This window comes from Phyllobates terribilis, unplaced genomic scaffold (genome assembly GCF_046119375.1).
Source record: "Phyllobates terribilis strain yellow unplaced genomic scaffold, ASM4611937v1 Scaffold_2__4_contigs__length_985480577, whole genome shotgun sequence".
Classification (NCBI taxonomy): domain Eukaryota; kingdom Metazoa; phylum Chordata; class Amphibia; order Anura; family Dendrobatidae; genus Phyllobates; species Phyllobates terribilis.
The window spans coordinates 944,752,171-944,779,326 of NW_027362762.1; the positions used below are offsets into that span (position 1 = coordinate 944,752,171).

General features: G+C 42.8%; 1 protein-coding gene across 1 annotated transcript in view; it reads left to right on the forward strand.

Moving 5' to 3' along the window:
* Window positions 1-27,156, forward strand: part of LOC141238891 (uncharacterized) — a 63,912-nt gene that overhangs the window by 3,539 nt on the left and 33,217 nt on the right. The window contains exons 2-4 of the mRNA XM_073668488.1: window positions 1,122-16,703; window positions 17,222-17,476; window positions 20,502-20,614. Of these exons, the coding sequence (XP_073524589.1) occupies window positions 1,122-16,703; window positions 17,222-17,476; window positions 20,502-20,614 (15,950 nt within the window). The remainder of the gene's footprint in view (window positions 1-1,121; window positions 16,704-17,221; window positions 17,477-20,501; window positions 20,615-27,156) is intronic.

The window sequence follows — 27,156 nt, forward strand, 5'->3', positions numbered from 1 at the left end:
CATAGGTTTTGAAGAGGCTGCCCGGAAGAACTTACGGAAAGTGCTTAGGATGATACTACTAAAAAGCCTATGATCCGTTCTTCTTTTTCTAAGAATGTACAATATTAATGATCAATTACATGGGAGATTTCATTTTTTTAAAAAAAAATCTGATTAAAATTAGACACTAGGCTCAGTGGGATTGTCCCCAACCTTTCTTAGGTCTCCAACTTAAATTAAACTAGCTGTAAACTGAAGGCAGGATACAAGTGAAGAACTAGGACCTATTTTGTCTTTTAAAGGTATTATCCAATATAGAAAACCCATTTGAAACTCCATAATAGTGATACTGGAGTCCTGATGTTTATGATCTTCACCTTTTGAGTAGAGGGGAGAGCAATTATAAACACCACCAATGTCTGGAGGACCTATCCTGTCCAGGATTATACAGTAACCCAAAGATCTGAATGGACACTGTGTAATATTTGAGTTCCTCTGTGGTGGCGCTGCAGGGAAATTGAACACTTACCACCACGTTTCCCTAGATTACAGCTGATTACTAGGGGTTTTGGGTTGACAGTTTTCTATCAGCTTAATGTCATAAAACCTTTTCAAAACATAGGGATTCTCCAAAATGGAGAAGCCATTTCCCCCTTTGGAGATGTTTCGGAATAACATGGCACATTGAAGATCACTTGTAGATATTCACATTATTCAGCTAAAAATCCAATTACTCCTACACACAGCATCCAATTTCACAGCAAGCCAGTTAACTAATGTGTGTTTTTGGATTGTCGAAAACATAAACTTGCACAAGCATGGGAAAAACTTAAAGGCTCCATGCAAGGTTTCCTAGAGAGATTCAAATGTGTAACGTAATTGCTACAAAACAAATTCTAACAACTGGACCTCTATGCTGTCCTTTTTTAGTGATGGTCCATCTGATTAAGTAGTTTAAGTGAGGGGATCCTTTATTACCTAGGGTCAGGCACTATGAAAATGGGTGTGAATGTCAAGGACAAAATAATACTACAAGCTGATGAGTAATCATAGTAATCAATATCATTTGTTAAAATGCATACTTTAATTACTAATAAAGTTTGTCAAAGTTTGATTTGTTTATGATGTTATATGTTTTACAGTTGTTACAAATCAAGGAGACTCTACATGTGTTACAAGTACCACAGCTACGTCAACTACTACATGCTCAACTGATGATACATCAACATCTTCAGCAACATCAAGTAACTCTGAATCTACATCAGTATCACATTCCCAAAGTTCTTCTGCAGCATCCACGGAAAACCCCACTAGTATGACACAACCAGCATCGGATACAACTTCTCAAGTTCTTATTTCTTCAACCACTACAGACAGTGTCTCTACAGACTTCTCAACTTCTGAAACATCTTCAGCGACATCAAGTAACGCTGAATCTACATCAGGATCATCTTCTTTAAGTTCTTCTGCAGCATCCACTGAAAACCCCACTAGTGTGACACAAACAGAATCGGCTGCAACCACTGCTGAACCTATAACCTCTCAAGTTCTTAGTTCTTCAACCACTACAGACATTGTCTCCACAGACATCTCAACCTCTGAAACATCTTCAGCGACATCAAGAAACTCTGAATCTACATCAGTATCATCTTCTTTAAGTTCTTCTGCAGCATCCACAGAAAACCCCACTAGTGTGGCACAACCAGAATCAGATACAACCACTGCTGAACCTACAACCTCTCAAGTTCTTATTTCTTCAACCACTACAGACATTGTCTCCACAGACTTCTCAACTTCTGAAACATCTTCAGCAACATCAAGTAACTCTGAATCTACATCAGTATCACTTTCTTTAAGTTCTTCTGTAGCATCCACAGAAAACCCCACTAGTGTGACACAACCAGAATCATCTAAAACCACTGCTGAACCTACAACCTCTCAAGTTTTTATTTCTTCAACCACTACAGACAGTGTCTCTACAGACTTCTCAACCTCTGAAACATCTTCAGCAACATCAAGTAACTCTGAATCTACATCAGTATCATCTTCTTTTAGTTCTTCTGCAGCATCCACAGAAAACCCCACTAGTGTGACACAAACAGAATTGGCTACAACCACTGCTGAACCTACAACCTCTCAAGTTCTTATTTCTTCAACCACTACAGACAATGTCTCCACAGACTTCTCAACCTCTGAATCATCTTCAGTACCATCAAGTAATTCTGAATCTACATCAGTTTCTCCTTCCCTAAGTTATTCAGCAGCATCCACGGAAAACCCCACTAGTGTGACGCAATCAGAATCCGCTACAACCACTGCTGAACCTACAACCTCTCAAGATCTTAGTTCTTCAACCACTACAGAAAGTGTCTCCACAGACATCTCAACCTCTGAAACAGCTTCAGCGATATCAAGTAACTCTGAATCTACATCACTATCACCTTCTTTAAGTCCTTCTGCAGCACCCACGGAAAAGCCCACTAGTGTGACACAACTAGAATCGGCTACAACCACTGCTGAACCTGCAACCTCTCAAGTTCTTATTTCTTCAACCACTACAGACAGTGTATCCACAGACATCTCAACCTCTGAAACATCTTCAGCAACATCAAGTAACTCTGAATCTACATCAGTTTCACCTTCCCTAAGTTCTTCTGCAGCATCCACAGAAAACCCCAATAGTGTGACACAACCAGAAACGGCTACAACCACTGCTGAACCTACAACCTCTCAATTTCTTATTTCTTCAAACACTACAGACAGTGTCTTCACCGACATCTCAACCTCTGAAACATCTTCAGCAACATCAAGTAACTCTGAATCTACATCAGTATCATCTTCTTTTAGTTCTTCTGCAGCATCCACAGAAAACCCCACTAGTGTGACACAACCAGAATCAGCTACAACCACTGCTGAACCTACAACCTCTCAAGTTCTTATTTCTTCAACCACTACAGACAATGTCTCCACAGACTTCTCAACCTCTGAATCATCTTCAGTACCATCAAGTAATTCTGAGTCTACATCAGTTTCTCCTTCCCTAAGTTATTCTGCAGCATCCACGGAAAACCCCACTACTGTGACACAACCAGAAACGGCTACAACCACTGCTGAACCTACAACCTCTCAATTTCTTATTTCTTCCACCACTACAGACAATGTCTCCACAGACTTCTCAACTTCTGAAACATCTTCAGCAACATCAAGTAACTCTGAATCTACATCAGTTTCAACTTCCGTAAGTTTTTCCGCAGCATCCACGGAAAACCCAACTAGTGTGACACAACCAGAATCAGCTACAACCACTGCTGAACCTACAACCTCTCAAGTTCTTATTTCTTCAACCACTACAGACAATGTCTCCACAGACTTCTCAACCTCTGAATCATCTTCAGTACCATCAAGTAATTCTGAATCTACATCAGTTTCTCCTTCCCTAAGTTATTCTGCAGCATCCACGGAAAACCCCACTAGTGTGACACAACCAGAATCTGCTACAACCACTGCTGAACCTACAACCTCTCAAGATCTTAGTTCTTCAACCACTACAGAAAGTGTCTCCACAGACATCTCAACCTCTGAAACAGCTTCAGGGATATCAAGTAACTCTGAATCTACATCACTATCACCTTCTTTAAGTCCTTCTGCAGCACCCACGGAAAAGCCCACTAGTGTGACACAACTAGAATCGGCTACAACCACTGCTGAACCTGCAACCTCTCAAGTTCTTATTTCTTCAACCACTACAGACAGTGTATCCACCGACATCTCAACCTCTGAAACATCTTCAGCAACATCAAGTAACTCTGAATCTACATCAGTATCATCTTCTTTTAGTTCTTCTGCAGCATCCACAGAAAACCCCACTAGTGTGACACAACCAGAATCGGCTACAACCACTGCTGAACTTACAACATCTCAAGCTCTTATTTCTTCAACCACTACAGACAGCGTCTCCACTGACATCTCAACTTCTGAAACATCTTCAGCAACATCAAGTAACTCTGAATCTACATCAGTATCATCTTCTTTAAGTTCTTCGGCATCATCCACGGAAAACCCAACTAGTGTGACACAACCAGAATCGGCTGCAACCACTGCTGAACCTATAACCTCTCAAGTTCTTGTTTCTTCAACCACTACAGACAATGTCTCCACAGACTTCTCAACGTCTGAAACATCTTTAGCAACATCAAGTAACTCTGAATCTACATCAGTATCATCTTCTTTAAGTTCTTCTGCAGCATCCACGGAAAACCCCACTAGTGTGACACAACCAGAATCGACTACACCCACTGCTGAACCTACAACCTCTCAAGTTCTATTTTCTTCAACCACTACAGACAGTGTCTCCACAGACTTTTCAACCTCTGAAACATCTTCAGCAACATCAAGTAACTCTGAATCTACATCAGTTTCACCTTCCCTAAGTTCTTCTGCTGCATCCACGGAAAACCCCACTAGTGTGACACAACCAGAATCGGCTACAAGCACTGCTGTACCTTCAACCTCTCAAGTTCTTATTTCTTCAACCACTACAGACAATGTCTCTACAGACTTCTCAACCTCTGAATCATCTTCAGCACCATCAAATAATTCTGAATCTACATCAGTTTCTCCTTCCCTAAGTTCTTCTGCAGCATCCACGGAAAACCCCACTAGTGTGACACAACCAGAATCCGCTACAACCACTGCTGAACCTACAACCTCTCAAGTTATTATTTCTTCAATCACTTCATACAGTGTCTCCACAGACTTCTCAAGCTCTGTAACATCTTCAGCAACATCAAATAACTCTGAATCTACATCAGTATCACCTTCTTTAAGTTCTTCTGCAGCATCCACGGAAAACCCAACTAGTGTGACACAACCAGAATTGGCTATATCCACTGCTGAACTTACAACCTCTCAAGTTCTTATTTCTTCAACCACTACAGACAGTGTCTCTACAGACTTCTCAACTTCTGAAACATCTTCAGCAGCATCAAGTAACTCTGAATCTACATCACTATCACCTTCTTCAAGTTCTTCTGCAGCCTCCACTGATAACCCCACTAGTGTGACACAACCAGAATCGGCTACAACCACTGCTGAACCTACAACGTCTCAAGTTCTTGTTTCTTCAACCACTACAGACAATGTCTCTACAGACTTCTCAATCTCTGAATCATCTTCAGCAACATCAAGTAATTCTGAATCTACATCAGTTTCTCCTTCCCTAAGTTCTTCTGCAACATCCACGGAAAACCCCACTAGTGTGACACAACCAGAATCGTCTACAACCACGGCTGGACCTACAACCTCTCAAGTTATTATTTCTTCAACCACTACAGACAGTGTCTCCACAGACATCTCAACCTCTGAAATATTTTCAGCAACATCAAGTAACTCTGAATCTACATCAGTATCATCTTCTTTAAGTTCTTCAGCAGCATCCATGGAAAACCCAACTAGTGTGACACAACCAGAATCGGCTACAACCACTGCTGAACCTACAACCTCTCAAGCTTTTATTTCTTCAACCACTACAGACAATGTCTCCACAGACTTCTCAACTTCTGAAACATCTTTAGCAACATCAAGTAACTCTGAATCTACATCAGTATCATCTTATTTTAGTTCTTCTGCAGCATCCATGGAAAACCCCACTACTGTGACACAACCAGAATCGGCTACAACCACTGCTGAACCTATAACCTCTCAAGTTCTTGTTTCTTCAACCACTACAGACAATGTCTCTACAGACTTCTCAACGTCTGAAACATCTTTAGCAACATCAAGTAACTCTCAATCTACATCAGTATCATCTTCTTTAAGTTCTTCTGCAGCATCCACAGAAAACCCCACTAGTGTGACACAACCAGAATCGTCTCCACCCACTGCTGAACCTACAACCTCTCATGCTATTATTTCTTCAACCACTACAGACAGTGCCTCTACAGAATTCTCAACCTCTGAAACATCTTCAGGAACATCAAGTAACTCTGAATCTACATCACTATCACCTTCTTTAAGTTCTTCTGCAGCATCCACTGAAAACCCCACTAGTGTGACACAACCAGAATCGGCTACAACCACTGCTGAACCTACAACGTCTCAAGTTCTTGTTTTTTCAACCACTACAGACAATGTCTCTACAGACTTCTCAACCTCTGAATCATCTTCAGCAACATCAAGTAATTCTGAATCTACATCAGTTTCTCCTTCCCTAAGTTATTCTGCAGCATCCACGGAAAACCCAACTAGTGTGACACAACCAGAATCCGCTACAACCACTGCTCAACCTACAACCTCTCAAGTTATTATTTCTTCAACCACTACAGACAGTGTCTCCACAGACTTCTCAACCTCTGAAACATCTTCAGCAACATCAAGTAATTCTGAATCTACATCACTATCACCTTCTTTAAGTTCTTCTGCATCATCCACGGAAAACCCCACTAGTGTAACACAACCAGAATCGGCTACAACCACTGCAGAACCTACAACCTCTCAAGTTCTTATTTCTTCAACCACTACAGCCATTGTCTCTATAGACTTCTCAACTTCTGAAACATCTTCAGTAACATCAAGTAACTCTGAATCTACATCAGTATCATCTTCTTTAAGTTCTTCTGCCGCATCCACAGAAAACCCCACTAGTGTGACGCAACCAGAATCGGCTACAACCGCTGCTGAACCTACATCCTCTCAAGTTCTTATTTCTTCAACTACTACAGACAGTGTCTCCACAGACTTCTCAAGCTCTGTAACATCTTCAGCAACATCAAATAACTCTGAATCTACATCAGTATCACCTTCTTTAAGTTCTTCTGCAGCATCCACGGAATACCCAACTAGTGTGACACAACCAGAATCGGCTACATCCACTGCTGAACCTACAACCTCTCAAGTTCTTATTTCTTCAACCACTACAGACAATGTCTCTACAGACTTCTCAACTTCTGAAACATCTTCAGCAGCATCAAGTAACTCTGAATCTACATCACTATCACCTTCTTTAAGTTCTTCTGCAGCATCCACTGAAAACCCCACTAGTGTGACACAACCAGAATCGGCTACAACCACTGGTGAACCTACAACGTCTCAAGTTCTTGTTTCTTCAACCACTACAGACAATGTCTCCACAGACACCTCAACCTCTGAAACATCTTCAGCAACATCAAGTAACTCTGAATCTACATCAGTATCATCTTCTTTAAGTTCTTCAGCAGCATCCACGGAAAACCCAACTAGTGGGACACAACCAGAATCAGCTACAACCACTGCTGAACCTACAACCTCTCAAGCTTTTATTTCTTCAACCACTACAGACAATGTCTCCACAGACTTCTCCACTTCTGAAACATCTTTAGCAACATCAAGTAACTCTGAATCTACATCAGTATCATCTTCTTTAAGTTCTTCTGCAGCATCCACAGAAAACCCCACTAGTGTGACACAAACAGAATCGACTACAACCACTGCTGAACCTACAACCTCTCAAGTTCTATTTTCTTCAACCACTACAGACAGTGTCTCCACAGACTTTTCAACCTCTGAAACATCTTCAGCAACATCAAGTAACTCTGAATCTACATCAGTTTCACCTTCCCTAAGTTCTTCTGCTGTATCCACGGAAAACCCAGCTAGTGTGACACAACCAGAATCGGCTACAACCACTGCTGAACCTACAACCTCTAAAGTTCTTGTTTCTTCAACCACTACAGACAATGTCTCTACAGACTTCTCAACGTCTGAAACATCTTTAGCAACATCAAGTAACTCTGAATCTACATCACTATCACCTTCTTTAAGTTCTTCTGCATCATCCACGGAAAACCCCACTAGTGTGACACAACCAGAATCGGCTACAACAACTGCTGAACCTACAACCTCTCAAGTTCTTATTTCTTCAACCACTACAGCCATTGTCTCTACAGACTTCTCAACTTCTGAAACATCTTCAGTAACATCAAGTAACTCTGAATCTACATCAGTATCATCTTCTTTAAGTTCTTCTGCAGCATCCACGGAAAACCCCACTAGTGTGACACAACCAGAATTGACTACAACCACTGCTGAACCTGCAACCTCTCAAGTTCTATTTTATTCAACCACTACAGACAGTGTCTCCACAGACTTTTCAACCTCTGAAACATCTTCAGCAACATCAAGTAACTCTCAATCTACATCAGTTTCACCTTCCCTAAGTTCTTCTGCAGCATCCACGGAAAACCCAGCTAGTGTGACACAACCAGAATCGGCTACAAGCACTGCTGAACCTACAACCTCCCAAGTTCTTATTTCTTCAACTACTACAGACAGTGTCTCCACAGACTTTTCAAGCTCTGTAACATCTTCAGCAACATCAAATAACTCTGAATCTACATCAGTATCACCTTCTTTAAGTTCTTCTGCAGCATCCACGGAAAACCCAACTAGTGTGACACAACCAGAATTGGCTACATCCACTGCTGAACCTACAACGTCTGAAGTTCTTATTTCTTCAACCACTACAGACAATGTCTCTACAGACTTCTCAACCTCTGAATCATCTTCAGCAACATCAAGTAATTCTGAATCTACATCAGTTTCTCCTTCCCTAAGTTCTGCTGCAGCATCCACGGAAAACACCACTAGTGTGACACAACCAGAATCCGCTACAACCACTGCTGAACCTACAACCTCTCAAGTTATTATTTCTTCAACCATTACAGCCATTGTCTCTACAGACTTCTCAACTTCTGAAACATCTTCAGTAACATCAAGTAACTCTGAATCTACATCACTATCACCTTCTTTAAGTTCTTCTGCATCATCCACAGACAACCCCACTAGTGTGACGCAACCAGAATCGGCTACAACCCCTGCTGAACCTACATCCTCTCAAGTTCTTATTTCTTCAACAACTACAGACAGTGTCTCCACAGACTTCTCAAGCTCTGTAACATCTTCAGCAACATCAAATAACTCTGAATCTACATCAGTATCACCTTCTTTAAGTTCTTCTGCAGCATCCACGGAAAACCCAACTAGTGTGACACAACCAGAATCGGCTACATCCACTGCTGAACCTACAACCTCTCAAGTTCTTATTTCTTCAACCACTACAGACAGTGTCTCTACAGACTTCTCAACTTCTGAAACATCTTCAGCAGCATCAAGTAACTCTGAATCTACATCACTATCACCTTCTTTAAGTTCTTCTGCAGCATCCACTGAAAACCCCACTAGTGTGACACAACCAGAATCGGCTACAACCACTGGTGAACCTACAACGTCTCAAGTTCTTGTTTCTTCAACCACTACAGACAATGTCTCCACAGACATCTCAACCTCTGAAACATCTTCAGCAACATCAAGTAACTCTGAATCTACATCAGTATCATCTTCTTTAAGTTCTTCAGCAGCATCCACGGAAAACCCAACTAGTGTGACACAACCAGAATCAGCTACAACCACTGCTGAACCTACAACCTCTCAAGCTTTTATTTCTTCAACCACTACAGACAATGTCTCCACAGACTTCTCCACTTCTGAAACATCTTTAGCAACATCAAGTAACTCTGAATCTACATCAGTATCATCTTCTTTAAGTTCTTCTGCAGCATCCACAGAAAACCCCACTAGTGTGACACAACCAGAATCGACTACAACCACTGCTGAACCTACAACCTCTCAAGTTCTATTTTCTTCAACCACTACAGACAGTGTCTCCACAGACTTTTCAACCTCTGAAACATCTTCAGCAACATCAAGTAACTCTGAATCTACATCAGTTTCACTTTCCCTAAGTTCTTCTGCTGTATCCACGGAAAACCCAGCTAGTGTGACACAACCAGAATCGGCTACAAGCACTGCTGTACCTACAACCTCTCAAGTTCTTATTTCTTCAACCACTACAGACAATGTCTCCACAGACTTCTCAACCTCTGAATCATCTTCAGCACCATCAAGTAATTCTGAATCTACATCAGTTTCTCCTTCCCTAAGTTCTTCTGCAGCATCCACGGAAAACCCCACTAGTGTGACACAACCAGAATCCGCTACAACCACTGCTGAACCTACAACCTCTAAAGTTCTTGTTTCTTCAACCACTACAGACAATGTCTCTACAGACTTCTCAACGTCTGAAACATCTTTAGCAACATCAAGTAACTCTGAATCTACATCACTATCACCTTCTTTAAGTTCTTCTGCATCATCCAAGGAAAACCCCACTAGTGTGACACAACCAGAATTGGCTACAACAACTGCTGAACCTACAACCTCTCAAGTTCTTATTTCTTCAACCACTACAGCCATTGTCTCTACAGACTTCTCAACTTCTGAAACATCTTCAGTAACATCAAGTAACTCTGAATCTACATCAGTATCATCTTCTTTAAGTTCTTCTGCAGCATCCACGGAAAACCCCACTAGTGTGACACAACCAGAATCGACTACAACCACTGCTGAACCTGCAACCTCTCAAGTTCTATTTTCTTCAACCACTACAGACAGTGTCTCCACAGACTTTTCAACCTCTGAAACATCTTCAGCAACATCAAGTAACTCTCAATCTACATCAGTTTCACCTTCCCTAAGTTCTTCTGCAGCATCCACGGAAAACCCAGCTAGTGTGACACAACCAGAATCGGCTACAAGCACTGCTGAACCTACAACCTCCCAAGTTCTTATTTCTTCAACTACTACAGACAGTGTCTCCACAGACTTTTCAAGCTCTGTAACATCTTCAGCAACATCAAATAACTCTGAATCTACATCAGGATCATCTTCTTTAAGTTCTTCTGCAGCATCCACGGAAAACCCAACTAGTGTGACACAACCAGAATTGGCTACATCCACTGCTGAACCTACAACGTCTGAAGTTCTTATTTCTTCAACCACTACAGACAATGTCTCTACAGACTTCTCAACCTCTGAATCATCTTCAGCAACATCAAGTAATTCTGAATCTACATCAGTTTCTCCTTCCCTAAGTTCTGCTGCAGCATCCACGGAAAACACCACTAGTGTGACACAACCAGAATCCGCTACAACCACTGCTGAACCTACAACCTCTCAAGTTATTATTTCTTCAACCACTACAGACAGTGTCTCCACAGACTTCTCAACCTCTGAAACATCTTCAGCAACATCAAGTAATTCTGAATCTACATCACTATCACCTTCTTTAAGTTCTTCTGCATCATCCACGGAAAACCCCACTAGTGTGACACAACCAGAATCGGCTACAACCACTGCTGAACCTACAACCTCTCAAGTTCTTATTTCTTCAACCATTACAGCCATTGTCTCTACAGACTTCTCAACTTCTGAAACATCTTCAGTAACATCAAGTAACTCTGAATCTACATCACTATCACCTTCTTTAAGTTCTTCTGCAGCATCCACAGACAACCCCACTAGTGTGACGCAACCAGAATCGGCTACAACCCCTGCTGAACCTACATCCTCTCAAGTTCTTATTTCTTCAACAACTACAGACAGTGTCTCCACAGACTTCTCAAGCTCTGTAACATCTTCAGCAACATCAAATAACTCTGAATCTACATCAGTATCACCTTCTTTAAGTTCTTCTGCAGCATCCACGGAAAACCCAACTAGTGTGACACAACCAGAATCGGCTACATCCACTGCTGAACCTACAACCTCTCAAGTTCTTATTTCTTCAACCACTACAGACAGTGTCTCTACAGACTTCTCAACTTCTGAAACATCTTCAGCAGCATCAAGTAACTCTGAATCTACATCACTATCACCTTCTTTAAGTTCTTTTGCAGCATCCACTGAAAACCCCACTAGTGTGACACAACCAGAATCGGCTACAACCACTGCTGAACCTACAACGTCTCAAGTTCTTATTTCTTCAACCACTACAGACAATGTCTCTACAGACTTCTCAACCTCTGAATCATCTTCAGCAACATCAAGTAATTCTGAATCTACATCAGTTTCTCCTTCCCTAAGTTCTTCTGCAGCATCCACGGAAAACCCCACTAGTGTGACACAACCAGAATCAGCTACAACCACTGCTGAACCTACAACCTCTGAAGTTCTTATTTCTTCAACCACTAGAGACAGTGTCTCCACAGACTTCTTAACCCCTGAAATATCTTCAGCAACATCAAGTAACTCGGAATCTACATCACCATCACCTTCTTTAAGTTCTTCTGCAGCATCCATGGAAAACCCCACTAGTGTGACACAAGCAGAATCGGCTACAACCTCTGCTGAACCTATAACCTCTCAAATTCTTATTTCTGAAACCACTACAGGTAGTGTCTTCACAGACTTTTCAACCTCTGAATCATCTTCAGCAACATCAAGTAACTTTGAATCTACATCATTATCACCTTCTTTAAGTTCTTCTGCAGCATCCACAGATTACCCAACTAGTATGACACAACCAGAATCGGGTACAACTGCTGCTGAGCCTATAACCTCTCAAGTTCTTATTTCTTCAACCACTACAGATAGTCTCTCCACACACTTCTTAAACTCTGAAACATCTTCAGCTGCATCAAGTAACTCTGAATCTACATCAGTATCACTTTCTTTAAGTTCTTCTGCAGTATCCACAGAAAACCCCACTAGTGTGACACAACCAGAATCATCTACAACCTCTTCTGAACCTATAACCTCTCAAGTTCTTATTTCTGCAACTACTACAGACATTGTCTTCACAGATTTCTCAAGCTCTAAAACATCTTCAGCAACATCAAGTAACTCTGAATCTACATCAGAATCACCTTCTTTAAGTTCTTCTGCAGCATCCACAGAAAACCCCACCAGTGTGACACAACCAGATTCGGCTTCAACCACTGCTGATTCTACAACCTCTCAAGTTATTGTTTCTTCAACCACTACAGACAGTGTCTCCACAGACTTCTCAACCTCTGAAATATCTTCAGCAACATCAAGTAAATCTGAATCTACATCAGTATCACCTTCTTTAAGTTCTTCTGCAGCATCCACAGAAAACCCCACTAGTGTGACACAACCAGAATCAGATACAACCACTGCTGAAACTGTAACCTCCAAAGATCTTATTTCTTTAATGACTACAGACAGTGTCTCCACATATTTCTCATCCACTGAAACATCTACAGCAACATCAAATAACTTACAGTTATCAACCATACCATCCACTGGCAGTATCACCACAGACTTTTCCACCTCTGAAACATCTTCTCTGGCATCAAGTAACTTTGAGACTATATCACTGTCAACTTCTCAAAGTTCGTCAGCCATATCTACCAAGATCCCAACCAGTGTGACACAATCAGAACATGAAACTTCTCCAGATCTTGTATCTTTAGCCACCTTGGAAAATTTGTCCACAGACATCTCAATCTCAGTAACATCAAGTAACTTTGAATCCACATCAATATCACCTTCTCTAAGTTCTGCAGGAACATCCTCTGAAATACCCACCAGTGTCACACAATCAGAATCTATATCAACCATTGCTAAATCTGTAACTTCTGCTGCTTTTGATTCTTCAGCAATCACAGAAAGTATGTCCTCAGTTTTCTCAACAGCTGAAACATTTTCAGTAACATCAAGTAATGTAGAATCCTCATCTTTATCAACTTCTCTAATTCTTTCAGCCACATCTACTGAAATTCCCACCAGTGTGACACAATCAGAATCTGCAACAACCACTGGGAAGCCTTTTACTTCTCCGGTTTTTGTGTCTTCACCCATTACAGACAGTTTCTATACAGTTTTCTCAACCCCTGAAACATCTTCAGTGACATCAACCAATTTATTATCTTCAGCTACATTTACTGAAACCTCTACTGCTGTAACATCATCCCCAAGCTCTTCATTGACTTCTGAAGCATTTACTTTGAGTCCTACAGACACATCTCTTAAGACAAGTCCAGTTGTGACATCCACCATGGCAGCTTCTACTGGGTCAAACCAAGAATCCTCAGTAACAACTACAGAATCTTCTACATCTTCATATTTTGTGACTTCAGCAACCTCATCTTCATCATCATCTTCAAGTCCTTCAGAACCACCCACTGGGACAAGTTCAGTTACTGTTGCAACAAGTGGATTAATTGTTAGCTCATCGATAGATACAGTATACCCCACAGTACTTACAACTGAAGCAATCACAGAAACATTGTCTACAGAAGGTAGCACTGTAACATCTTCAATTGTCGAGACATCACCCAATACCGTGTTCTCTGAAACACCATCACCAAGCTCATCAATTAGTCCAACTGCATCCACATCATCATTTACAAGCCCTCAGAACATGCTTACTACTACAAGTTCACTGATAGCCTCAGTAGTAACATCCTTTCCGTCTACGACCACTGGAACAAACACAGATTTGTCTACTACAAGCTCCACAACATCTGGTGTGCCAACTTCTGAAGCCATGATTAGTCAATTATCAACCATTATGACTGAATCTACAACTACATTACTACCAAACACCATTTCAGAGACTTCAGGTGTCCCTACGTCTGCTTCTACAAGTAGTCTGACAACAGTTTGGCCCACAGCTTCAGAATCTTCGATATCAGAGTCGACAAATCTTCCAGAGAGCTCTTCTCTGAGTGCACAGACCAATGTGCAATCAACAGTATCACAAACCATCACAACTCGCCAAATTTCTACGAATGCAGTGCAAACTACTAGTACATATGAGACGACAGGTGTCCCGACTGCAAGCCTCACATCTTCCTCTACAATACCTCCAGTGGCTCTTGAATCTACTGCGAGCAGTTTTAGCACTTCTGCATCGGCTAACATGCCTACAACTATTTCAAACACTGTAGTTGACTCAACAGAGTCAAAACTGACGTCAACACCAGTCGTTACTTTTACTACCAACACAACAACAACTATAACATCATCTTTGAGCTCAACTACATCCACGACAGAAAATATTACTGGTACTAGTCTAAACACAGCTGGGATCAATTCTACAGAACCTTCTACAGCAAGTACCACATTAGATACTGCTGGAACCACTTCGACAACGACCTCTACTGCACCAACTCCTGTCACATCTGGTACTCCTTCTACGTTGACATCAACAACTTCTTTGGTTACAACAACAAGAGTAGGTGACAGCAGTATTAGTGTATACACAGCTGGGAATAATTCTACAGAAGCTTCTACAGCAAGTGCCACATTAGATACCGCAACAACCACTAATACCACCAGCACTTCTGTACCAAGTGTCACAAGTGTCAATTCAACATCAACAAGTATCCTTTCCACTTCTTCATCTATGGTAACATCAACAGCTTCTTTGACTACAACAGGAGCAGGTGACAGCAGTACTAGTGTAATCACAGCAGGGAACAATTCTACAGAAGCTTCTACAGCAAGTACCACATTAGATACTGCCACAACCACTACTACCACTACTACCACTGAACTACCAACTGGCACATCTATCAACTCAACAGAGACAAGCATCCTTTCAAGTTTTACATCTACATTAACAACAACATCCTCTTTAAGCTCAACTGGATCTTCAACAAACAATACCAGTACAGCTGGGATCAATTCAACAGAAGCTTCTACAGCAAGTACCACATTAGATACAACCACTTCTTCCACCAATACTACTACTGAACTAACTGGCACATCTGTCAGCTCTATAACTACAAGCACTGTTTCGAGTCCTACATCGACAGAAACGACCACCACCAGCAACACCACAACATCCTCTTCAAGATTGACTACACCAGCAACAGCAAATAATGCCAGTACTAGTGTAATCACAGCAGGGAACAATTCTACAGAAGCTTCTACAGCAAGTAGCACATTAGATACAGCCACAAGCACTTCTGTGCCAAGTGGCACAACAGTCAACCCAACATCCACAAGTATCCTTTCCACTTCTTTATCTACATTAACCTCAACAACATCAACGCCTTCTTTGGTTACAACAACAGGAGGAGGTGACAACACCAGTACTAGTGTAATCACAGCAGGGAACAATTCTACAGAAGCAAGTACCACATTAGATACTGCCAAGACCACTTCTACCACAGAACTACCAACTGGCACATCTGTCAATTCAACAGGGGCAAGCATCCTTCCAAGTTCTTCATCTACATTAACATCAAAAACACCCTCGTTAAGCTCAACTTTATCTCCCACATTGAATAATACCAGTACTATCCTAAGCACAGCTGGGATCAATTCAACAGAAGCTTCTACAGCAAGTACCACATTAACTGCAACCACTTTTACCACTACTACTACTGATCTAACAACTAGCACATCTGTCAAATACACAACTATAAGCACTGTTTCAAGTTCTACAGAAATGACCACCACAACACCCTCTTCAAGCTTAACCTCACCAGTAGCAACAAGTAAGGCCAATACTAGTTTAAGCACAGCTGGAAACAATTCTACAGAACCATCTACAACAAGTAGCCCAGCTGAGACATCTGTCAGTTCCACAACCACAAGTGTTCTTTCAAGTCCTGTCATACCTACTGCTCCAACAACAACAGCAACAATGCCATCAATGACCACATTGCCAGCAACATCAGCAACAAGCATAATACAATCAACAGCAACAACCACTACATCAACAAACACAACACCAACATCAGTAACAACCACAAAGCCAACAACAACAGCATCAACCACAAAGCCAACAACACCAACCACAAAGCCAACAACAAAAGCGCCAACTACAAAGCCAAAAACGACAACCACGAAAGCAACAACAACAAGTTCACTTTGTGGTAAGTTAATAATACTGTTCTTTTCTCTGTCCCAGTCTCATATAAATAGTAAAATAGATTTCAGCACTAGAGGTGTAAAGTGAAACTGAAAAAAAATAAATCTTTTTTTTACGATGAGGACCTATAGTTATGCCTGTGACTCGGCATCCCCTAACACTAAAATATCATAATTTATCACACTTTCATAATATATCTTTATAGCAGTCAGATTTGGAACTCTGATACAGGGTTCCACATCTCCTGCATAAGCCGAGTTAAGATAATCCACTGCAATTGGCCACCACAAGAGGGAGCTCACTGCATCCTTTTTTTTTATAGAGTTTAATGTGTAATCAGTATGCAGTTAGCTCTTTAGCTCCCTCTAGTGGTGGCTGAACTCTGATCACTATAAATATATATTATAAAATGTATCAGGAGAGGACAGAATCTTGGACTTAAAGGAACCATAATATTGTTCAGTGCTGAAGATTCAGTATAATATGCCTGTTGTGGACTAATGGCTCCATTTCTTTTTGCAGGTCGTGCCTATGTTTCTGTAGAACTACTCAACACCACCAGTGATTTGATTATCTTTAACCTTATCAAACAAAGGGCGCCAACCAACGCTGTCTACAGAGTGGTAGTGTCCAACAACAGCCAAGTCATAAAACAGATTGATACGTCAGACACAAAACAGAGCGTCACCGATCTTTTGCCTTCAACTCAGTATCAAATATCGGTGCAGCAGACTTTTTGCCCTCAGAAAGCAAATTATACCTTGGTGGTCTGGACAAGTAAGTGGCTGTTTTTTGGTAAACTGTTAAAATACACTTGTTTCCTTTAAAAACAAAACTTGCATACATTTTTGTGGTACACATAATAATTTTTATAACACTTTTCAAGGATTCATTTAATAATTTATTTTATAGCAGAAGTAGCTCCATTCATAGCTTAAAACACATTGCATAGGAATAGATACATGAACATTTTTTTTAGATACCTGTAGCCACCACTAGGGAGAGATAAAGACCTTACTGCACACAGGTTATCCATTGAACTTCATTAAAAAAGCAGTATGCAGTAAGCTCATAAGCTCCCTCTAGTGGTGGCTGTAGGTAACAGTTTTTTGTAATTTAGGTCTGTGTTTGCAGATTTTTCCATCTGATCATCTCACATATACAATACAGACCAAAAGTTTGGACACACCTTCTTATTTTAAGATTTTTCTGTATTTTCATGACTTTGAAAATTGTACATTCACACTGAAGGCATCAAAACTATGAATTAACACATGTGGAATTATATACTTAACAAAAAAGTGTGAAACAACTGAAAATATGTCTTATATTCTAGGTTCTTCAAAGTAACCACCTTTTGCTTTGATGACTGCTTTGCACACTCTTGGCATTCTCTTGATGAGCTTCAAGAGGTAGTCATCGGAAATGGTTTTCACTTCACAGGTGTGCCCTGTCAGGTTTAATAAGTGGGATTTCTTGCCTTATAAATGGGGTTGGGACCATCAGTTGTGTTGTGCAGAAGTCTGGTGGATACACAGCTGATAGTCCTACTGAATAGACTGTTAGAATTTGTATTATGGCAAGAAAAAAGCAGCTAAGTAAAGAAAAATGAGTGGCCATCATTACTTTAAGAAATGAAGGTCAGTCAGTGCGAAAAATTGGGAAAACTTTGAAAGTGTCCCCAAGTGCAGTTGCAAAAACCATCAAGCGCTACAAAGAAACTGGCTCACATGAGGACCGCCCCAGAAAAGGAAGACCAAGAGTCACCTCTGCTTCTGAGGATAAGTTTATCCGAGTCACCAGCCTCAGAAATCGCAGGTTAACAGCAGCTCAGATTAGAGACCAGGTCAATGCCACACAGAGTTCTAGCAGCAGACACATCTCTACAACAACTGTTAAGAGGAGACTTTGTGCAGCAGGCCTTCATGGTAAAATAGCTGCTAGGAAACCACTGCTAAGGACAGGCAACAAGCAGACGAGACTTGTTTGGGCTAAAGAACACAAGGAATGGACATTAGACCAGTGGAAATCTGTGCTTTGGTCTGATGAGTCCAAATTTGAGATCTTTGGTTCCAACCACAGTGTCTTTGTGTGACGCAGAAAAGGTGAACGATGGACTCTACATGCCTGGTTCTCACCGTGAAGCATGGAGGAGGTGTGATGGTGTGGGGGGGCTTTGCTGGTGACACTGGGCACAGGCAAAAGGGCCAACAAGTGCTAAACATCTCTGGGAACTCCTTCAAGATTGTTGGAAGACCATTTCCGGTGACTACCTCTTGAAGCTCATCAAGAGAATGTCAAGAGTGTGCAAAGCAGTCATCAAAGCAAAAGGTGGCTACTTTGAAGAACCTAGAATATAAGACATATTTTCAGTTGTTTCACACTTTTTTGTTAAGTATATAATTCCACATGTGTTAATTCATAGTTTTGATGACTTCAGTGTGAATGTACAATTTTCATAGTCATGAAAATACAGAAAAGTCTTTAAATGAGAAGGTGTGTCCAAACTTTTGTCCTGTACTGTATATCTACGTGAAGATCATTATTGCCAGATTTCTTCCATAAACAGTGTCACACACCTTGCAATAGGTCGAGAATAGAGTTGAGCAGATATTCTGAAATCTGATTTTTAGAGAGGGAGGGAAATGAAGGGATTAAAAAAATACAAAGAAACTTATACGCACCTCTCCATGGCCCTCCCTGAACCTGTCCCATAGCAGCCGGTCCTTGGATCGGCTCTTCTGTCTTCTATCTTCCTTCCGCCTGGATCATCTGTTCACTAGATCCCACGTCATAACATGGATCGCGTTGCATATCATTAATGTGGGGCCTAGTGAATGGAAGATTTGGCCAGAAGGAAAATAGAAGAACGAAGGTAGAAGGTGGAAGAACTAGACATATTTTACATTTTGCTGGATTCTCCAGGGAAAAAAATTGGATTCGGGTAAATTTTAATTTTGGGGATTTTTGGGAAAAATTTGAGGTCAATTTGTTTCACTCATCTCTAGTTGTGACCAATATTAAAGCTCCATTGAAGTGAACGGAGCTAGGGTACAATACCACACACAGCCTATAGCCAGGTGTGGCGCTATTTTTGAATCGTGACCAACGCTTTTTCGTTTGCCGCTGGTGTTAACAGTTGAATAAATATTTTTCTTACTGTTTTTCCATGATGTAAGTATTTACCTTGTATCTAATCCCCACCAGCGGGAATGAATATGTTCCTTGCCTTGTTTAAAGACTACTTAGATAGACATCATTCAGGAACTGACACTTCATTCGGCATTTCCTGAAGTCTTGTGGATATTGTGACAAGATACCTAAGAAGACGTTACCTGTGAATCACCGGCTGCGGTGTAAATATAAAAATACATAGAAATAAGTACAAAAAGTAACATAAAACAAACACAAAGTTGAAGCAATGGTGCGATGTTCTGCAGGCGCGGGGGACCATAGTGTGACCGGTCCAGCCGCTGATTGATGACAGTCAGCCATTTTCCACTACTTGACATTGCCCTCTCCATACACAGACACACTTGCTTGTTTGGATTTCCCACTGCAATATATGACCCATGTCATCGCCCGCGGCCCACGCACTTGGCCTCCGCACGGAAAGCGCAGCCGGGCGTGATGTATGGATGGTGCAGGGTGAAATGTGCACATCTTCACGTGTCTTGTCTTAGTACATGAGATGCAGCATATATCAGGCCGATAAGGCATTATAATGACCCGTACATTATAACCGCGACTCCGCGCTTTACCGTGACTGATGTACCTGTTATCACCTGTTCTGCCTCATCAGCTGCCAGAATATTTACTGCAACAGTCAAGGTGATAAATCAGGACTACAACGAGGACTACGCCGACAAAAACAGCCAAGCCTTCAAGAAGTTTGAGAAAGACTTCATTAATGAGGTGAGAAAAGGCAGGTGGTGACTGCATCAGAGACAGATGATAGATAATAGATAGATGATAGATGATAGATAATAGATAATAGATAGATGATAGATGATAGATAATAGATAGATGATAGATAATAGATAGATAATAGATAGATAATAGATAATAGATAGATAATAGATAGATGATAGATAGATAATAGATAGATAACAGATAGATGATAGATAATAGATAGATGATAGATAATAGATAGATAGATGATAGATAGATAATAGATAATAGATAGATAATAGATGATAGATAGATGATAGATAATAGATAGTAGATAGATAATAGATAGATAGATAGATAATAGATAGATAATAGATAGATAGATGATAGATAATGGATAGATAATAGATAGATAATAGCTCTTGAAGCTCATCAAGAGAATGCCAAGAATGTGCAAAGCAGTCATCAAAGCAAAAGACTATATGTGGGGGAGGGGGACTTGGCTATATACTGTGTGCTATATATGGGGGAGGGGGGACTTGGCTATATACTGTGTGCTATATGTGGGAGAGGGGAACTTGGCTATATACTGTGTGCTATATGTGGGGATAGGGTACCTGGGTATATACTGTATGCTATATGTGGGGGAGGGGGACTTGGCTATATACTGTGTGCTATATGTGGGGGAGGGGGACTTGGCTATATACTGTGTGCTATATGTGGGGGAGGGGGACTTGGCTATATACTGTGTGCTATATGTAGGGGAGGGGGACTTGGTTATATACTGTGTGCTATATGTGGGGGAGGGGGACTTGGCTATATACTGTGTGCTATATGTAGGGGAGGGGGACTTGGCTATATACTGTGTGCTATATGTGGGGAAGGGGGACTTGGCTATATACTGTGTGCTATATGTGGGGGAGGGGACTTGGCTACATACTGTGTGCTATATGTGGGGGAGGGGGACTTGGCTATATACTGTGTGCTATATGTGGGGGAGGGGGACTTGGCTATATACTGTGTGCTATATGTGGGGGAGGGGGACTTGGCTATATACCGTGTGCTATATGTAGGGGAGGGGGACTTGGCTATATACTGTGTGCTATATGTGGGGATAGGGTACCTGGGTATATACTGTGTGCTATATGTGGGGGAGGGGGACTTGGCTATATACTGTGTGCTATATGTGGGGATAGGGTACCTGGGTATATACTGTGTGCTATATGTGGGGGAGGGGGACTTGGCTATATACTGAGTGCTATATGTGGGGATAGGGTACCTGGGTATATACTGTATGCTATATGTAGGGGAGGGGGACTTGGCTATATACTGTGTGCTATATGTGGGGGAGGGGGACTTGGCTATATACTGTGTGCTATATGTGGGGGAGGGGGACTTGGCTATATACTGTGTGCTATATGTGGGGGAGGGGGACTTGGCTATATACTGTGTGCTATATGTGGGGATAGGGTACCTGGGTATATACTGTGTGCTATATGTAGGGGAGGGGGACTTGGCTATATACTGTGTGCTATATGTAGGGGAGGGGGACTTGGCTATATACTGTGTGCTATATGTGGGGGAGGGGGACTTGGCTATATACTGTGTGCTATATGTAGGGGAGGGGGACTTGGCTATATACTGTGTGCTATATGTGGGGGAGGGGGACTTGGCTATATACTGTGTGCTATATGTGGGGCAGGGGGACTTGGCTATATACTGTGTGCTATATGTGGGGGAGGTGGACTTGGCTATATACTGTGTGCTATATGTGGGGATAGGGTACCTGGGTATATACTGTGTGCTATATGTAGGGGAGGGGGACTTGGCTATATACTGTGTGCTATATGTAGGGGAGGGGGACTTGGCTATATACTGTGTGCTATATGTGGGGCAGGGGGACTTGGTATATACTGTGTGCTATATGTGGGGATAGGGTACCTGGGTATATACTGTGTGCTATATGTGGGGGAGGTGGACTTGGCTATATACTGTGTGCTATATGTGGGGATAGGGTACCTGGGTATATACTGTGTGCTATATGTAGGGGAGGGGGACTTGGCTATATACTGTGTGCTATATGTAGGGGAGGGGGACTTGGCTATATACTGTGTGCTATATGTAGGGGAGGGGGACTTGGCTATATACTGTGTGCTATATGTGGGGCAGGGGGACTTGGCTATATACTGTATGCTATATGTGGGGGAGGGGGACTTGGCTATATACTGTGTGCTATATGTGGGGCAGGGGGACTTGGCTATATACTGTGTGCTATATGTGGGGGAGGTGGACTTGGCTATATACTGTGTGCTATATGTGGGGGAGGGGGACTTGGCTATATACTGTGTGCTATATGTGGGGATAGGGTACCTGGGTATATACTGTGTGCTATATGTGGGGGAGGGGGACTTGGCTATATACTGTGTGCTATATGTAGGGGAGGGGGACTTGGCTATATACTGTGTGCTATATGTAGGGGAGGGGGACTTGGCTATATACTGTGTGCTATATGTGGGGCAGGGGGACTTGGCTATATACTGTATGCTATATGTGGGGGAGGGGGACTTGGCTATATACTGTGAGCTATATGTGGGGCAGGGGGACTTGGCTATATACTGTGTGCTATATGTGGGGGAGGTGGACTTGGCTATATACTGTGTGCTATATGTGGGGGAGGGGGACTTGGCTATATACTGTGTGCTATATGTGGGGATAGGGTACCTGGGTATATACTGTGTGCTATATGTGGGGGAGGGGGACTTGGCTATATACTGTGTGCTATATGTGGGGGAGGGGGAACTTGGCTATATACTGTGTGCTATATGTGGGGATAGGGTACCTGGGTATATACTGTGTGCTATATGTGGGGGAGGGGGACTTGGCTATATACTGTGTGCTATATGTGGGGGAGGGGGGACTTGGCTATATACTGTGTGCTATATGTGGGGCAGGGGGACTTGGCTATATACTGTGTGCTATATGTGGGGGAGGGGGACTTGGCTATATACTGTGTGCTATATGTGGGGCAGGGGGACTTGGCTATATACTGTGTGCTATATGTAGGGGAGGGGGACTTGGCTATATACTGTGTGCTATATGTGGGGCAGGGGGACTTGGCTATATACTGTGTGCTATATGTGGGGGAGGGGGACTTGGCTATATACCATGTGCTATATGTAGGGGAGGGGGACTTGGCTATATACTGTGTGCTATATGTGGGGGAGAGGGACTTGGCTATATACTGTGTGCTATATGTGGGGGAGGGGGACTTGGCTATATACTGTGTGCTATATATGGGGGAGGGGGGACTTGACTATATACTGTGTGCTATATGTGGGGATAGGGTACCTGGGTATATACTGTATGCTATATGTGGGGGAGGGGGACTTGGCTATATACTGTGCGCTATATGTGGGGATAGGGTACCTGGGTATATACTGTGTGCTATATGTGGGGGAGGGGGACTTGGCTATATACTGTGTGCTATATGTGGGGGAGGGGGACTTGGCTATATACTGTGTGCTATATGTAGGGGAGGGGGACTTGGCTATATACTGTGTGCTATATGTGGGGGAGGGGGACTTGGCTATATACTGTGTGCTATATGTAGGGGAGGGGGACTTGGCTATATACTGTGTGCTATATGTGGGGAAGGGGGACTTGGCTATATACTGTGTGCTATATGTGGGGGAGGGGACTTGGCTACATACTGTGTGCTATATGTGGGGGAAGGGGACTTGGCTATATACTGTGTGCTATATGTGGGGGAGGGGGACTTGGCTATATACTGTGTGCTATATGTGGGGGAGGGGGACTTGGCTATATACCGTGTGCTATATGTAGGGGAGGGGGACTTGGCTATATACTGTGTGCTATATGTGGGGATAGGGTACCTGGGTATATACTGTGTGCTATATGTGGGGGAGGGGGACTTGGCTATATACTGAGTGCTATATGTGGGGATAGGGTACCTGGGTATATACTGTATGCTATATGTAGGGGAGGGGGACTTGGCTATATACTGTGTGCTATATGTGGGGGAGGGGGACTTGGCTATATACTGTGTGCTATATGTGGGGGAGGGGGACTTGGCTATATACTGTGTGCTATATGTGGGGGAGGGGGACTTGGCTATATACTGTGTGCTATATGTGGGGATAGGGTACCTGGGTATATACTGTGTGCTATATGTAGGGGAGGGGGACTTGGCTATATACTGTGTGCTATATGTAGGGGAGGGGGACTTGGCTATATACTGTGTGCTATATGTGGGGGAGGGGGACTTGGCTATATACTGTGTGCTATATGTGGGGGAGGGGGACTTGGCTATATACTGTGTGCTATATGTGGGGGAGGGGGACTTGGCTATATACTGTGTGCTATATGTGGGGGAGGGGGACTTGGCTATATACTGTGTGCTATATGTGGGGCAGGGGGACTTGGCTATATACTGTGTGCTATATGTGGGGGAGGTGGACTTGGCTATATACTGTGTGCTATATGTGGGGGAGGGGGACTTGGCTATATACTGTGTGCTATATGTGGGGATAGGGTACCTGGGTATATACTGTGTGCTATATGTAGGGGAGGGGGACTTGGCTATATACTGTGTGCTATATGTAGGGGAGGGGGACTTGGCTATATACTGTGTGCTATATGTGGGGCAGGGGGACTTGGCTATATACTGTATGCTATATGTGGGGGAGGGGGACTTGGCTATATACTGTGTGCTATATGTGGGGCAGGGGGACTTGGCTATATACTGTGTGCTATATGTGGGGGAGGTGGACTTGGCTATATACTGTGTGCTATATGTGGGGGAGGGGGACTTGGCTATATACTGTGTGCTATATGTGGGGATAGGGTACCTGGGTATATACTGTGTGCTATATGTGGGGGAGGGGGACTTGGCTATATACTGTGTGCTATATGTGGGGGAGAGGGACTTGGCTATATACTGTGTGCTATATGTGGGGGAGGGGGACTTGGCTATATACTGTGTGCTATATGTGGGGGAGGGGGACTTGGCTATATACTGTGTGCTATATGTGGGGAAGGTGGACTTGGCTATATATTGTGTGTTATATGTGGGGATAGGGTACCTGGGTATATACTGTGTGCTATATGTAGGGGAGGGGGACTTGGCTATATACTGTGTGCTATATGTGGGGAAGGTGGACTTGGCTATATATTGTGTGTTATATGTGGGGATAGGGTACCTGGGTATATACTGTGTGCTATATGTGGGGGAGGGGGACTTGGCTATATACTGTGTGCTATATGTGGGGGAGGGGGACTTGGCTATATACTGTGTGCTATATGTGGGGATAGGGTACCTGGGTATATACTGTGTGCTATATGTAGGGGAGGGGGACTTGGCTATATACTGTGTGCTATATGTAGGGGAGGGGGACTTGGCTATATACTGTGTGCTATATGTGGGGATAGGGTACCTGGGTATATACTGTGTGCTATATGTAGGGGAGGGGGACTTGGCTATATACTGTGTGCTATATGTGGGGGAGGGGGACTTGGCTATATACTGTGTGCTATATGTGGGGATAGGTTACCTGGGTATATACTGTGTGCTATATGTAGGGGAGGGGGACTTGGCTATATACTGTGTGCTATATGTGGGGGAGGGGGACTTGGCTATATACTGTGTGCTATATGTGGGGATAGGGTACCTGGGTATATACTGTGTGCTATATGTGGGGGAGGGGGACTTGGCTATATACTGTGTGCTATATGTGGGGGAGAGGGACTTGGCTATATACTGTGTGCTATATGTGGGGGAGGGGGACTTGGCTATATACTGTGTGCTATATGTGGGGGAGGGGGACTTGGCTATATACTGTGTGCTATATGTGGGGAAGGTGGACTTGGCTATATATTGTGTGTTATATGTGGGGATAGGGTACCTGGGTATATACTGTGTGCTATATGTAGGGGAGGGGGACTTGGCTATATACTGTGTGCTGTATGTGGGGAAGGTGGACTTGGCTATATATTGTGTGTTATATGTGGGGATAGGGTACCTGGGTATATACTGTGTGCTATATGTGGGGGAGGGGGACTTGGCTATATACTGTGTGCTATATGTGGGGCAGGGGGACTTGGCTATATACTGTGTGCTATATGTGGGGATAGGGTACCTGGGTATATACTGTGTGCTATATGTAGGGGAGGGGGACTTGGCTATATACTGTGTGCTATATGTAGGGGAGGGGGACTTGGCTATATACTGTGTGCTATATGTGGGGATAGGGTACCTGGGTATATACTGTGTGCTATATGTAGGGGAGGGGGACTTGGCTATATACTGTGTGCTATATGTAGGGGAGGGGGACTTGGCTATATACTGTGTGCTATATGTGGGGCAGGGGGACTTGGCTATATACTGTGTGCTATATGTGGGGGAGGGGGACTTGGCTATATACTGTGTGCTATATGTGGGGGAGGGGGACTTGGCTATATACTGTGTGCTATATGTGGGGGAGGGGGACTTGGCTATATACTGTGTGCTATATGTGGGGGAGGGGGACTTGGCTATATACTGTGTGCTA